The sequence below is a fragment of the Manis javanica genome, chromosome 13 (genome assembly GCF_040802235.1).
Source record: "Manis javanica isolate MJ-LG chromosome 13, MJ_LKY, whole genome shotgun sequence".
In the NCBI taxonomy this organism is placed as follows: domain Eukaryota; kingdom Metazoa; phylum Chordata; class Mammalia; order Pholidota; family Manidae; genus Manis; species Manis javanica.
The window spans coordinates 63141010-63156284 of NC_133168.1; the positions used below are offsets into that span (position 1 = coordinate 63141010).

The 15275-nt window shown below is 33.3% G+C and overlaps 1 protein-coding gene across 2 annotated transcripts in view; it reads right to left on the minus strand.

The window, feature by feature from the left end:
* Window positions 1-15275, minus strand: part of SHPRH (SNF2 histone linker PHD RING helicase) — a 76098-nt gene that overhangs the window by 19819 nt on the left and 41004 nt on the right. For both annotated transcript variants that reach the window (XM_073219715.1, XM_073219714.1), the window contains 7 exons: window positions 13317-13490; window positions 12934-12996; window positions 11943-12168; window positions 10097-10240; window positions 9019-9120; window positions 3087-3158; window positions 206-394 (listed from right to left, as the gene is read on the minus strand). In XM_073219715.1, the coding sequence (XP_073075816.1) occupies window positions 206-394; window positions 3087-3158; window positions 9019-9120; window positions 10097-10240; window positions 11943-12168; window positions 12934-12996; window positions 13317-13490 (970 nt within the window). The remainder of the gene's footprint in view (window positions 1-205; window positions 395-3086; window positions 3159-9018; window positions 9121-10096; window positions 10241-11942; window positions 12169-12933; window positions 12997-13316; window positions 13491-15275) is intronic.

Genomic DNA, 15275 nt, shown 5'->3' on the forward strand with positions numbered 1-15275 from the left:
GGGACCTGGAATTCTCCCTCCCACAGGGAAGAAGCAGATGGTAAAGGCTGACGCTTTCAGGCAGTATACTGACAGACAGACAATAGTGGTTTCTACGTATTCGCTGTGCCAGCCTTGTTCTAACTTTGATGTTTTTTCACTGCCAAATACTGATACCTATTACATTGTTCTCCCTGTGCTTCCACCCAATCTTAACCTACTTTACCTTTACAGGGATGTCCTTTTCCTGTCTGGCTTTCTCTGAAGTACAGACATATGATATTTCTTTGTGTGACGTGGTCTGGCGGCAGATGGCACACGTTATGGATCTTCTATGAGACCCCACGCTGTACTGTTTGATAATAATTGAAATGCATTCATTACAGAAACAGTGCCCACAGGTCAGTACTGACCACTGAAAAAGAAAACACACAGAAGACGTGTCAGTGAGATGCCATGAAAGATGACTTACACCTACAAATATGTTAAAAGGTGGAGAAGGGAGTCACAGTTTTACTTCTTAAATATTTTATGACATTAATATTCTGTAAGTCATAAAAGCTAAGCTCTATTTTTAAATTAATGATTTTTTAGTCCAACCAGAGTAAGCTATCACAGGCTTTAGTTCAACTCAAATAGTGAGCACAACAGTCACCATTACTCTGTAAGAAGTTGGTGTTCCCATTTCAGAACTTAAGAAAATTGCAAGTTACTTCTTTAGCACTGTAACAGCAGACAAAAAAGAGGAACTGAGAAAAATGTTAATTTAGAGATAATATCATACTCTACACAACATATTAAGAAGAGTTATATTTTCACATTTTAAAGTACTTATTATATAGAATATGAGATTTATTTTAAAAGTTGCTGTGGCCCTTTAAAAAAAACCTAAATAAATAAATAATTCAAAAGATATTTGTGAAAATGCCATTGTTTTATTTCAAGAGAAGTACAGTGATCCTCTCTGAATCTCTGGAGACAACCATGGAATCTCCCCCTTTTTTGGCAATTGGATATAGAAGAGCATTAAATTTAGCTCAGGTGTCTGTCTGAAAGCTATCGCATCTTAAGCAAATCATGTAACCTTTTCCACCTGGTAAACAACAATTAAAAACTGAGTGATATCGTGAATGACAAGGTTCCCAGGCCCTAAGCTGTGTCTTTTCTAGGATTTGTATATGTATGGATGTGTATGAAAAGAGGTGTATGGCTTGGTCCACCCGAGGTCCTTGGCAGGATGGACCAAGAAGCCCCTTGGAAATGAACTCACGCTAAGAGAAGACAAAAAAGAGGTAAGCTTGGTTTTCAAACAATTTTTTAGAAGTGGGAGACATTATTTGGGGATTTATTAGCTGATGCAGTTCTCTGGTTCTGTGGCTATTCTCCTGCTCTCAAGAACTTGTGCCAGAGTACTCAGCGGTTAAGGAGCTGTTTCACTAGCATTTGTATAGACACAGAGCAACACTATTCTGTATGCTGTGTACCTCTAGTGCCACTGGGAGATGAAGGGTGAGCTCACACAAGGCTATTTGAGGGGCCTTGTGTGAGCTCAGAATGGACATGCTTATCAACGTAAGTTCACCTACATCTGCAATTCAGGAGAAGCCAGAGACACCTGGTACCAGAGCATGAAGAGTGACTGAAATTTGACTGAAGTGGTCCAAACAGAAGAACAGACAAAAGACAGGCCTCCAGGGGTTTATTAGCTATTATATATGCGCTATTGCCAACAGATTCTCTAAAGTAGGAGAGGAGGGGAATGGGAAGCTAAGGGGAAAGATCTACTAGATCCTACCAATTGTGAATACGAACAGTTTATAAAAAGCAAAGTTCTGTTACTCTTATTGTAATCCAATGTTTTCCTACGTGTGGGAGATCTGGATTATGCTAAAATTAAATGAAATAATGTGTATCAAAGAACTTTAAAAAACTGGAAATGTTTGAGCCAAAAATTAAATAAAATTTCTGAGACAATATAGTTGCATGAATTTTATCAAAACTAAAAGCATAAAAGCACAAAACTAAAAGCACAAAACTACTTCCATCATGATCCTTTCCATTTTTATCACAACTTCAATCACATTCTTATTTTTTTATCTTTTCTAGGATTTGGATATGTATGGACGTGTATGTAAAGAGGTATATGGCTCTCAATCTTTTCTCATTGGCTTTTCTCAGAATCAGCAGTACCTGTACCTTACTATTCTTCTGTTTAGTTCCCAATGTAATTTAATCTATCCATTTAAGACTTATCATCAATTAAGTATCCTTTAAAATCTCACTGTCTCCATAAATTGTGAAAACTAAAAGGTACTCTTTCTGATTCCTGCTGGTCAGAATATGGAACTCACATACTTGACTTTCTACTCTCAGTTACGTAGGAAAAAAAAGAGCCAAGGACACTTTTACTCATTTAATAGTAGTAGGCTTATCTTTCAAATTTTGAAGAGCAATGAAAATTCTGATATTGTAAATATTGATTTATTACACAAGTAGGAATTTATAGTTTCAAATATCACAATTGGATGAAAATAAGAATCTCTTTAAGGGAACTAATTTGGTGTCAAGTTTATAAACATCTGTATACTAATATTCACAAAGAAACATATTTATGCTTAACTGATACAAGGGTCTTGTAAAAATCATATCTAAATTCTCCAAGGAGAGATGTTATTTGTACTTCAAAGCCTGGTACTATTAGGTATTAATAATCCCAATTAAGAGCTGTTTACTATCTTTGTAGTGTCTTGTTAAGTAAATCTGTATATGCTGTATTATGTGTACAATCACCAAATAACCATGTTAAACTGACAAAGTCAAGTTACCTTCATCCAACTTTGTGACTGGAAACAACACTCAGAACTATGCATCTCTTAATAAAAAAGAACGAGTTATTCTAGAAATAAGCACCTAGAACTTAAGGGAAAACTCTACTCAAATGTATGTGGCATTAAGCATGTCACTTACCCTTTGGCCCTATTTTTTAAGATGGAGGTAATATTTGCCTTATATACAAAGTTGTCATGAGAGAAAGAAGATAGAGATACCATGCCTCTGAAAACTGTAAAGTGTTTTATAAATACATGTGATATTTATTATAATTTCACCTGTTTTCCCAGCTGCCGAGCACAGATTGGACAGGGTTCTGGATTAATACCCCCTGAAGTTTTGTCTTGAGACTACCCAAAAAAGAATTAAAAAACGTATTAGTTACATCTGAAAACCTGATACATGTTTTACAAGTCATTTATAGAGGTAAATGCTGGCAAATGCAATTTAAACAACTCAATAATTGAGATGACTTAGTGAAATATAGCTGTCCTTTGAACAACACAGTCTGAACTGCACAAGTCCACTTATATGTGGGTTTTATCAATAACTATATTGAAAATCTTTTTGGAGATATGTGAAAATTTGAAGAAACATTCTTTTCTCTAACTTACTGTAAAAGTACAGTATAAAGTACATATAACACACAAAATATGTGTTAACCAACTATTTGTAAGGCTTCTGGTCAACAGTAGGCTGTTAATAGTTAAGTTTTGGGGAGAGTCAAAAGTTATACTCAGATTTTTGACTACATTGGGGTTAGGGCTCCTAACCTTCTTGTTCATGGTCAGCTGTACATATAATCTTATTCTATTATTCCTGAGATTGACAAATAACATTTACTCAAGGAGTAAAAAAGTGTGTCAACAATTTATAGTTTGAGTTATCATATTATTGTAATTTTGAATATCCAGAAGGCAAAATGAAAAGCAAAATACAACTTGGCTAAGTTCTCAAAACTTTACTTTCAACCTAGACTTTGTTATAAAGAAATATATATCATTTGTAGAACATAAAATTTGGAATTTTGAAATAAAGTCTCCTTTCTTAAAAATTATGGAGAAAATCTTTTCTTACTCTGCATATCCACCTGGCATGAGATCACAGACTTGGGAAGAGACAACATTTACTTATGTATCTCCTTACTAATACTGATTTCTTCTCAGTATCTTTCTTCTAATCTCATTAAGGCAAAGCAAATAACTAGAAAGCAGAAATACTTCTGATTTGAGACCTATCTGTGCCTGGAAATCATACTGAAGTATAATAACTTTTCAAAGTCTCTTTAAAACTATCTCAAAAATTGGAGAGCTTCAAAAAGTCACCAAGTGGGCAGGTTTTAATATTCAGGAAAACATAAATTAAGACTCACAGATTACTGAAGTTTTTAAGTCTGTGGTTCCACTAACCAAATAAACATTTTAAAAAACTTGATTATCCTTTGACTTTAATTAGTAAACAAAAAAGCTAAATTGTTTATGGATTCAGCAATTCTACGGGTTCAAATCAATTCTATTAACTATAAGTACGCGGGCATTTAAAAATGCTGAACTGAATTATTCTTTCCTCTGTTAATTACTGATTTCTGTTTCAGATAACACATATACAAACTACCTAAAAATTTAGTGGCTAAAACAAACATTTCTCATGATTCTACAGGTCACCTGGGTAATCTGGGGATGGGCTGACTTGGGTGAGGCAGGATGATCCAGGACAGGCTCATGCTCATGTTTAGCAGTTGGTGGGCTGGCTGGTCTGGGGAAAGTGCTGAGCTGAGGTTTCTGTTCCTCAAGAAAAGAAACCTAGGCTTCTTCACTTAATCTCAGAGTTCCAAAGAGTAACAAGATTGGAAGAACTCTAATGTACATTGGCTTTTAAGTCTCTGTTTGTGTCTCGAGGCCAAACACAAGTCAGATGACCAAGCCCAGAGTCAGGGTAAGAAGAGAGCATCTATAGGCAGGTACAATAAGGGGCATTGCTATAGCATTTTGTAAACAAGTTGTCATACTAATTTATTTAAAGCAAAGATTAACATTTTTTTCCATAAAGGGCCTGGATACAAACAGTATAGGCTTTTTGGATACACGGTCTCTGTTGCAAACACCCAACTCTACTAGTATTTTAGCACAAAAGCTGCCATAAAAAATATGTAAAGGAGTAAGCATGCTTGTGCTTTTAATAAAAAGCTTGTGCTTTACAAATTTAATAAAATGCTTGTGCTTTGTAAATAAAACTTGTTTACAAAAACAGATCATGGGCTGGATTTGACCTTCATAACTGTCTGCAGATCCCTGATCTACAGTTGTAAACTTCTAAGTAAGCCTTAGCTGCATATTGTCACGTACTTTCATTTTTGTTCATTTCAGAACAATTTCTAATTTCCACTGTGACTTCTTTGCCTCGTGGCTTATTTAGAAGTGTTTTGTTAATTTCTGAACATTTGGGGATTTATCTGATTATCTTTCCATATTGATTTCTAGTTTAATTCCTCTTTAGTTAGAAAACATACTCATGTATTACTTTAATCCTTTGAAAACTGTAAGAGTTGCTTTTTGGATTAGCGGAAGGTCTACTTTGGTAAATGTTCCACGTACACCTAACAAAGTGCCTGCCACATTCGTTGGGTAGAGTGGTCTGTCAATCAGGTCACGGTTGTTCACAGTGTTCAAATGGTCAATATTCTTTCTGATCTTTTTGTTCATTTGTCTTAAGTATGGAAGAATTTTATAATAGTTAACCTCTGCTTAACTCCTTTTGTGTATGTATTTTAGTTCTGCATGTGTTCTATATCCTATAAAACAGCATTGCTGCTTTACACAGTCAATATTGTTTTATATTTACCTACGTATTTAAACTTTCTCTTGTTCTGTATTCCTTCCTGTAGTTGCATCCTTCAATCTGCAATAATTTTCCTTCAGTCCAAAGAAGTTCCTTTAATAGTTGATGTACTGTGAGTCTACTGGGAATGAATTCTTTCAGTTTTTGTTTCTTTACAAGCACCTTTTTTTCACTGTTTCATAGTATTTGAAAGATGTTCCACCATTACTTGGTTACACAGAGAAGCTGTGGAAACCAGTTAACAATGGAATGACATCTTTAAAATGCTGAAACAGCTTTCTGTGTAGTCAACACAGAGAATGCATGTAGTCACCAGTTTTATGGTGCTCCCTTGAAAACACATATTTTTTGTCTTTTTTCTAATTCTAGTTGTTTAAGTTTTTTTTCATTATTTTTGATTTCTAACAGTTTGATTATGATAATCATATGTGGGCTTTTAAAAAAAATTCTGGTTGGGGTTCTCTGAGCTTCTTGAATCAGTAAGACATTGCCATTGTCTTTCATGAGTTTTGGAAAATTCTCAGCCATTTACCTCAAGTTGCTTTTCTCATATTTTACCTTTTTTTCCTGATACTCCAATTACATGTAGGCTAGATCATATGACTTATCCCACATCTCTTTTACTCTATTTTGTTCTTTATTTTTATTTATATATATGCATCTTTATATTGGTATTTTCTGTTTAACTGTTCTTGAGTTCACTAATTTTGTCATTTTCTGCATCTGGACACCATCCAATGAGTTTTTATTTTCAGATACTAGATTCTGCAGTTCCAAAGTGTCCATTTGATTTTACTGTATATATTCTAATTTGTTTTATCAATGTTGTCCAGTTTTTCTTCTTTTTTAATGTATTAATCATAATTAAAGCCTTTTCCTGCTATGTCAACAATCTTGATTATCTATAGGTCTGCTTCTACTGTCCATTTCTTCCCTTTCAGTTATTGGTCACATTTTCCTGCCTTTCACATTTCTTGTAATATTTTTATTGTATGCTAGATTTCCCAATTTGTTTACATAACAAACTGCAGAGACAAAATTTGAATACATTTTCCTCCTGCAAGGATCACCTTTATCCCTGACAGGCAGTTAGGTTGAGGGGTAAGTGGCTGGCTAATCACCTCAATCCAGTAAAACAGGGAGCTGGTTTTAGGGAATGGTAGGAAGTTTAGTTCAAAATCAGTCCCCCTATAGTTTCAAGTGTCTCAAGGGTAAGAGCTGTGAGGTATTTGCTGTGGACCCCTTTCTCTGGTGGGGTAAACACTCCCCTAAGTATTTTTAAGACTGATGAAGATTTTACTTTATTTCTAGATCAGGCCTTGCTGTCACACAACCAAAAACACTGAGCAAATGACTGAAGTTTGTTGAATTGTATGTCACTCTGCTCTCAGTGATTAATTTATATTTAATTTGCCAAGTTTGGTTGAATCACTAACATCTGATTCATCACAATTTGATCAGTTCCCATGATCTGTCCACATCAAATCACTCTAAGTACCTTGAAGTTAGGGACCAAGTCTGTTTATCTCAAACTGCTAGTATAATGCATATGCACAGTGGGCGTTGAGTAAGTATTTGTTGACTGTCAGAAAAATTTATCATTTAAAAAATCTGTTTAGTTCACTACCTTTTGTTTATTTTGAATAAACATAATCACACAAATTTGAGATGACATTCCACTAATAATATTAGACATTTTTTTCTCTCAACTTTCTAAAACAAGCATTTTATCATATTCACTGAAAATACCATTTAAAATATTTATATCATAATCTCACTAGAAGAATAAACCATGACTTATATAAACACTGTACTTTTTGTTGGACATTTAGCCTTCCCAGTTTATTAATATTATAAATAGCACTGTAATAAATATCCTTATAACTAATTCACTTCCTAAATTTCTATTTACTTAGAATATTTAGGTAAACTTCTACAAATTATTGAGTCATAGAATATGAATTATTTGAAACTGTTAATATATGGTAAAGTGCTGTCAGGGAAAGGCTATGTAGTTTATATCCCCATAGGTAATGCACGAAATACTTGTTCACTGCCCTATTACAACTGTGGAGTGTTACTTAAAAAATCTTTGCCTACTTGTCGGCAAAAACGGCATTTATTTAATCTGATTTTCCTTCATTCATAGATTAAATGTCAAATTGGGTTTTCTTAGGCAGATTACACTCTTGGAATTTTAATTTTTCAAAAATAATTCAACATGTAAAGGATATCAACTTATATCCTATAATTAACAAATGATTAACCACCTCTGAGTTTTAATTTCACATTCAAAGTATAGAAATCTTATGTTTTAGGAATTTATGGCCAGGAATTTCAAGACTTTTTTTTCCAAATGTAATTTTGTTAATGCTAGCATTTTGCCTGGGGGGGAAGTTTTTCTGTCATTTTCTCCTGCCAGCATATTAGTAGTCATCATCATAGTAATAATAATATGGTGATAGTATTAACAGTGAACACCTAGAAAGTGCTTATTTAACCAGGAACTACTCTAGCACTTCTATATATATTAATTCATATAATCCTCAAAAGAGCCTTACAAGATAGTTATTATTCTCATATTATAGACAGAGCAACTTGAATAGAGTCTTATATCTAGAAAATAGTGGTGTCATGGTTCAAACTTGAACTTTCTGGTTTCAAAGTCTATCTTAACTATCATACTTTTACCTACAATGATTATCCAATTTTTCATTTTGTCACTACTAGGATTTCCTGCTTCTCTTCAATATATTCTGTATAAGTTTTTAAGACAAACTAGTCTACTGCTTTCCTTTATTTGCCCTATCCCAAAATTAACTTTTATATCTTGTTCTGATAAGATACTCTGCCAACTGCCATTTACCCTTACAAAAAAACGGAACATACAATTCATCGATGTCCAATATAATACTTTGTTCACAACTCAGAAAATGTATTGTGAATTACATAACAATTCATTACATCTTCTGATTTACCTTTCAAACACATTTCTAGAGTTTCAAAGAACAAATTAAAAAAACCACTGTGTATGCATTAATGAGTGCATGTGTATATATTATATAATGGTTTCTTTACTTGGGGTACATTGTACTACATCTATTGTTCAAGGCTCTGAACTACAGTGTGTTTACATTGTTCTATATGATATAGTACACACCATTTATATTTTCTGTGTAACATACTTTCTATAAGCATCATCTTGTGATCTGTGTAGCTATGATACATGTAACTAGTGTTCTGACTCATACCACAAACAAAGGATTAAATAAGAAAATCTTATTTATAGGACTAACAGACTAAATGGAAGGGGTCACTAAAGTGGTATACTGAAATACAGTATGAGAAAGTCGTATCTTTTAAAAACAATACCTTTTTCAAGTTAGTTAGGTAAAGATGATGTCCAAGTTTTTTCTGAAGCTGTGAAGTGGCAACAGCTTTATCATTTAATAGTTTTATACGATTTTGTTCTACCTAAAAAACAAAAGAACTTCTTTATTCTCTCTCAAAAAGACAGTAAAATTATATAAAACATGTACAATTCTTTCCCATATTTTGCTTTATAGAGGATAAAATTCAATATAGAGTTCTTCTAAATATGAAGTTTCCCTATATACTTGAGGTTTAATAAAAATCAACCCAGACTGTATTTATATCCATGGCATAAATAAAAATTAAATGATTGGTATTTTGGCAAGAGTGATTTTACGAAATCCAAAGTAGAATCTTCCTGAACACTCACTCTCTTCCTTCCTTTCCCAGTAGAATATAGTAGGCAGAAAAGGAGTATGCAAATAAAAGGAATTTGTTTTCATAGGAAATGCTTGTTGAGAATTCATATTTTAGAAGTTAAGTGAGATAGTATATTATGAATATTTCCAAGTTTTTCTAAGTTACAGTCTCCAAACTTTATAGGAAAAAAAAGACTTAAAAGATCAAACACATACAAGGAATAAAAATAAATTATAATGGAAATTATATTTTTAATATGGAAGAGAAAAGGTGGAGTTATTTTTTGATCCTGAGAAATAAAGAAGGCTTTATTATAAGGTAAGCTGTCAATATCTGTTCATCATTAGCAAAAGAAAACTTGAAAGAAAAGGTTGTTTGTTTGTAAGGAAGGCTTTTCTACTTCTGGAAAAGCTGAGGTAATAAGAACATATGCTTAAAAACTGCCCAAGAACACCTTTAGGTTTTGGCACATAGGTGATCAAAAACACATGAATGTACAATCTGGGAAGAAACAAAAACCAAAATAGTGGTATGAAATGGCTCATCTTTGACCATTTTTGACCTACAACACCAAACAATTTCATATGGCTCAAACTAAGAGTAGAGATTAAATACATACTTCTGAAGGAGATTACTGCCTTGCTATCTCTTCTACAGATATTGGATTTTTGTGACATCTATTTGCTGTGCTCCTTCCTGTGATTTACTTGCAAATTACCTCATGTGGTTCAATGATATGAAGAACAGGAGGATTGGGCTTTGGCTCTTGAGGATGACGCACTCTCAGTCGTTCTGTAGCCATTGCAAGTTCATCAACAGCAGATACACGATTCCTTAAAGCCATCCAATATTCATGCAGCAACTGGAGGAATAGAAAAAAAAATAAGCGACAGGAACAAAATTAAATTGGTAAAGTGCACATAATTAAAACTGTTTAAAGCCACCAAGATGTGCATGTCTTCAGTGAGGTCTAAGACATATACATATTTTTCATTAAATGTCTAAGGTATAAGCAATTTTAGAACTGTCAGGATGAGGAAGTAGGACTGAATAATCACCATAGGAAACTGCAGAGTACTGCCTCTTCAGACTCTAAGGAACAGAATACCCGAAGATTTCTCAGTGGGACCAACGATCTTTATAAACATTAGGCTATGGAATCTATTTTTTAAAGAGATATTTTTATTATAAAATGTCTCACATATTCAAAATAATATGTATATATGACAATGAAAATACTAAAATACACAACCAAGTACTCTTCATCCAATTTAAGAAAGAACAATACTAATTCCTCGAAAAGCCTTTGTGTTCCATCTCAATTGTACCATTCTCTTTCCCCACACATTCTTCAACTCCCCCCAACAATGGACTAACCAATAATCTGAATTGGACTTATTTGTACTTTTCACTGGAGTTATACTGATCTATACTTAATAATTTAGTTATGTATGTTTCTGAAATTTATAGAAACGCTATAATAGGTATAAAATTTTTGATATGCTTTCTTCCCTAACATTACTTTGAGGTAGATTCTGATTGATGAGTTTAACAGTAGTTTACTTATTTGCATTGCTGTAAAAGGGTTTAGTTTGCAGTGTTGTGAAGGAGAAATGCACAAAGATTTGGGAGAACTACATGATAGGCATTCCTCTAGCACAGAATCTGTGGCCAAACCAAGACACAGGAAAAAAGCAGGGGAAAATGGACATTGTATATAGTACTGTCTACTTCCATGGTTTGTTGGAATTAACTGCGATAAAGTGCTTTTGCATTTAGAATAGTAATATGAGAAGAAAAAATTATGAGATGATGATAAGTGACTTTATTGAAGTATTATAATTTATCAAACATATGAAATGATATTATAGACAGCACATCTTCTTTCTGGATAGAAATTTTTATCTTGCTTTAAAAGGCAAGAACTTTAGATTTTTAAAAAAAGATACCAAGTAGAATTAAAACATTATAAATAAAACACTTTTTTCATTTCCTAGCCCATCTCACCTGCAAAGTAGGATAATGGATAACAAATTCCACATAAATAATTACTCAATATTAATGAATTCAGGAATCTCATCTCAAGTGCATAGTTATAATGTGAATTTATAAGTATAAATATGAAGGGTTACTTTGTGCTTTATTGCAAGGTTTCCAGCCTTGCAGGTTGAGAAATATTTACTTTATTCTATAACTTTCAGGGTTGTTATTTGGTTGTCATTCTTTCAGCAAAAGCAAAACAACAAAACACAGCACAAAATCCTACTCTCATTTCAAAGAATAGCACTGCAAGATCAAGCTAAGAAGACAATGAAACACTTTCATAGCTAAATAAAGGAAAATCATTTTAATGACTGTCTTTCAGTAATTTAATAAATAAAAGATCCTCGGTATTATTATATTATTTTTTATTACACTCATTACATTTTCAGGAAAGAGAAATTATGACACCTCAAGTGTCCAAAGCAGGTTTTTAAAAACTGAACAGAGAAAAAGCAAAGTAGCAAATGAAAGTATTTTCATTTTTAATATTGGAAAGAGTACTGATATTTAAAATATTGTACCTTATATTCTTTCTTCCATGCTTCAAACAGATCCATTGAAGTACTTCCTTCATCAATTAATGCAACATCAAATCTATGTGATTTTGCAAATGACAGTAACACTTTCATAGACCTCTCTGTCTCACTTACTGCCCACAGACCCCGGTTGGTGGTAGGCATTCGATCATCCACTAGTACTTCCTCATCCTCTATCATTTCCTCAAAAATTGCAGTGTGGCCTTTGACTCTGCATATATACAAGAGCAAAACAACAGCAACTATTGTCAGTGGGTAATATGCATTATAAAAGTCATACGGGCAGAGCCAATAGGGAGGCAAGGTCAGTAAGTTTTCACCAACAATCTTCAATGCCATGTCTACATCATCAAGCTTGCAAGTCTTTAGAAAAACAACAATAACTCTGAAAATGCTCGATACATCATAAATTTGTCCAGTGTTTATTGAGAGCAACCTGGCATCATAAAAAATGGCTATAAATTCCAGGCTAAAATCTCTCTCTGAGAATTAAAAGAATATAAAACACAAACTACCACCAACATCAACCATGCAAAAACAAAACAAAACTAACAAACCCATGTATCAAACATTATGCCAAGCAATTATATGCATTTTCTTACATAATATTCTTAAGAAACTCAATGAGGTTAAGTGTTGCTATTATCTTCATTTCACATGTGAGGAAGCTGAGGCGTGGTGAAGTAATTTGTCTACAACACTGGGCATGGATTTGAGTCCAAATCTGTTGAACTTGAGACTCTTATCACTCCCCTAAAACTGTCCCCAAATTACACATTACTACATGACATGAGCATTTGGTAACTTCTGTGTAGGTGAAACTGAGCATGTTAAATGATCAAAGGACAAAGCTTACTGAATTGATGGAATAAAAGAAAAAAATGTAAAATAGGAAAATACAGTCTTACAAATCAAAATGCTAAGTCTTTAAAAATATTTCATTCTCCTGATGGGAAATAACAATCAGAGAACTTACATGTGAGAAAACAGCTTCGATTCATACTCTGTGAACAATTCATCTGCTTTACAAAAGACACAACTGGAAAAGAAGAAATTATCAGAGAAATATTCACAAACATAACCAGCTATCAGGCAGTTTCTAAGAGAGGTTCAGTATTTGATACTTAGCTTTTTCTTTACAATAAATGTGCCATTAAAAAAAGTAAAATATATAGTTTTCAGTATGTGGTTCTTGAGAGTTTGTGTTTTGAAAAGTTAGATTAATAATACATCTCTTTCTACTTCTGTCAAATTCAATGAAAGAAGCTTTATGATATGAGCCATGGTCTTCTCCTCTCAGAAGAAATTTGCCTTGGTGGAAAGGTGCCATTTCATTGCAGGAGCTCTCCTACCACCTACCAGTTGAGAGGAAGTCTGGTTGGCCGGAGGTGGCAGATGGTTGCAGATTCAATAACATCACGAGATGGAGGTCCCTCCAGGTTTCTTACAGCCTCTCTTACCAGCTTCTGGAATTTATTTAGCTCCTCCATTTGTGTTGTAAGTAAGTACTGAAGACCTCTGCAGTCATAGAACCTGATTCCCATCATCAGCACAATGCACAACACAGAAGAGTAGTAGGTTAGTTTCCTCAAATTCGAAAAATGGTACCAAACAAAGTGGTAAAAAAACTGCAGCATTTTATCTAGCTGCACTTGAGGGAGTTTACTTTCACAGTGTATTCCATCAGTATCTAATAGCAGACAAAGTATGACAACATTGGGTTATTTACTATAATAGATGCCCCAAATGGCTGATAGTCCCTCCACAGGGACTGAAACAGAGGACACACAATTTGTTTCTTTCTCAGATGTTTTTGAAAGATCAGACTGCCACATTCTTTTTTAATGCTGACTGACTATAGATGTCCCTCCTGAATCCTTGTTCTATATGGAGAGGTGACTACAGGATGAAAAATAAAGACAGAAAATTGGGAAGATGAAAAATAGTCAAGACTTACATTCCTTGTTACAAAGACATTTTGTATATCTATACATAAAATATATGTGTATATTTGATCACATATATACATTTTATATATCTATTCTATTAAGCATTTACTATATGCAGGCACTTTGCTAAACATCTTTTGTTTAATCTCGACAGACACTCTTAAACTCATGTTATGGATGAAGCTTAAGGAATAAAGTAATTTAGTTGAAGTTACAAAGTTATTATATTGCAGAACTAGGAGTTAAACCCAAACACAATGCTCTTAGCCATTTTGATAAGCTAAATGAAATAGGCTAAAATCATACAGATGTGTCTCTATGGGTTTATGAAAGGAAAAAGAAAATCTAGAATAATAAGAAATAAGAAAATAGAAAATAAAAACAGGATTTGTTTTCTTTTTAAGATGAGAGTATTCACTTCTCCTTCCTAAAAAGCCATATGCCCTCCTCTCCAGATTGTTCAGAAGAGCCCACTCTCCTTCCTGAAAGCTTTCCCAGTATTCCACGGTACTAATCTATTCATTTTAGCAGTTTGTTATGTTCAGTTTTTAAACATCTCACATTTCTTAAACTGTCCATAAGTCTTGTCTTCTCATTAAGCTAACTTTTTAGAAGATAAGAATTCTATCATACCCATTTAAAAAAAACATTCATAGTAGGCACAGAATAGCTACTCAATAATTTCTAAAAGAATATGCACAGGGGTACTAGAACACAATTAGGCTATAAGTATTATTCACAAATATTATTCACAAATTATGTGACGAAGGGTTGAAAAACATTATTATAGATCAGTATTTAACAAGTCTTAACAATGTTCTCTCCTGCAGGCCCTTTAAGTAAAAGAAGAAAACATAGTAATAGCAGGTAACACCTAAGTATCATATTAAATGGTAGGCACTATTCTAAGTACTTTACAAATATTAATTTACTAATCCTCACAACAATGTTGTGTGATTTTATAGATGAAGAAACTAAGACACAGAGAGTTTATATGACTTCCCAAGGTCAAAGAGCTAATGAGTGGTGGAGGTGAGATCTGAACACAGTCTGACATGAGAACCTATCTGTTCTTAACCTTAATCTACACAGCCTTTCCCAAGAATCATTAACAAGCAAGTATGAATAATTTGGCTTCTGAGATAGCAATATTATTAAATATAACAGCAGTGTTAAAATGATCTTTATAACATATGTAAAGAAAAATAATTAATTTACCTATAGTAGTTATACATTTTGAAGTGTGTTTTGTTACTTTCTATTTATGTGCAATGTTTTTAATAAAATGTTTGTGTGATGAATGTTTTACATTGCCTATTGTATTGGCCCTTTCACGCCACTGGGACCTTGAAACATTTAATAGGGATAT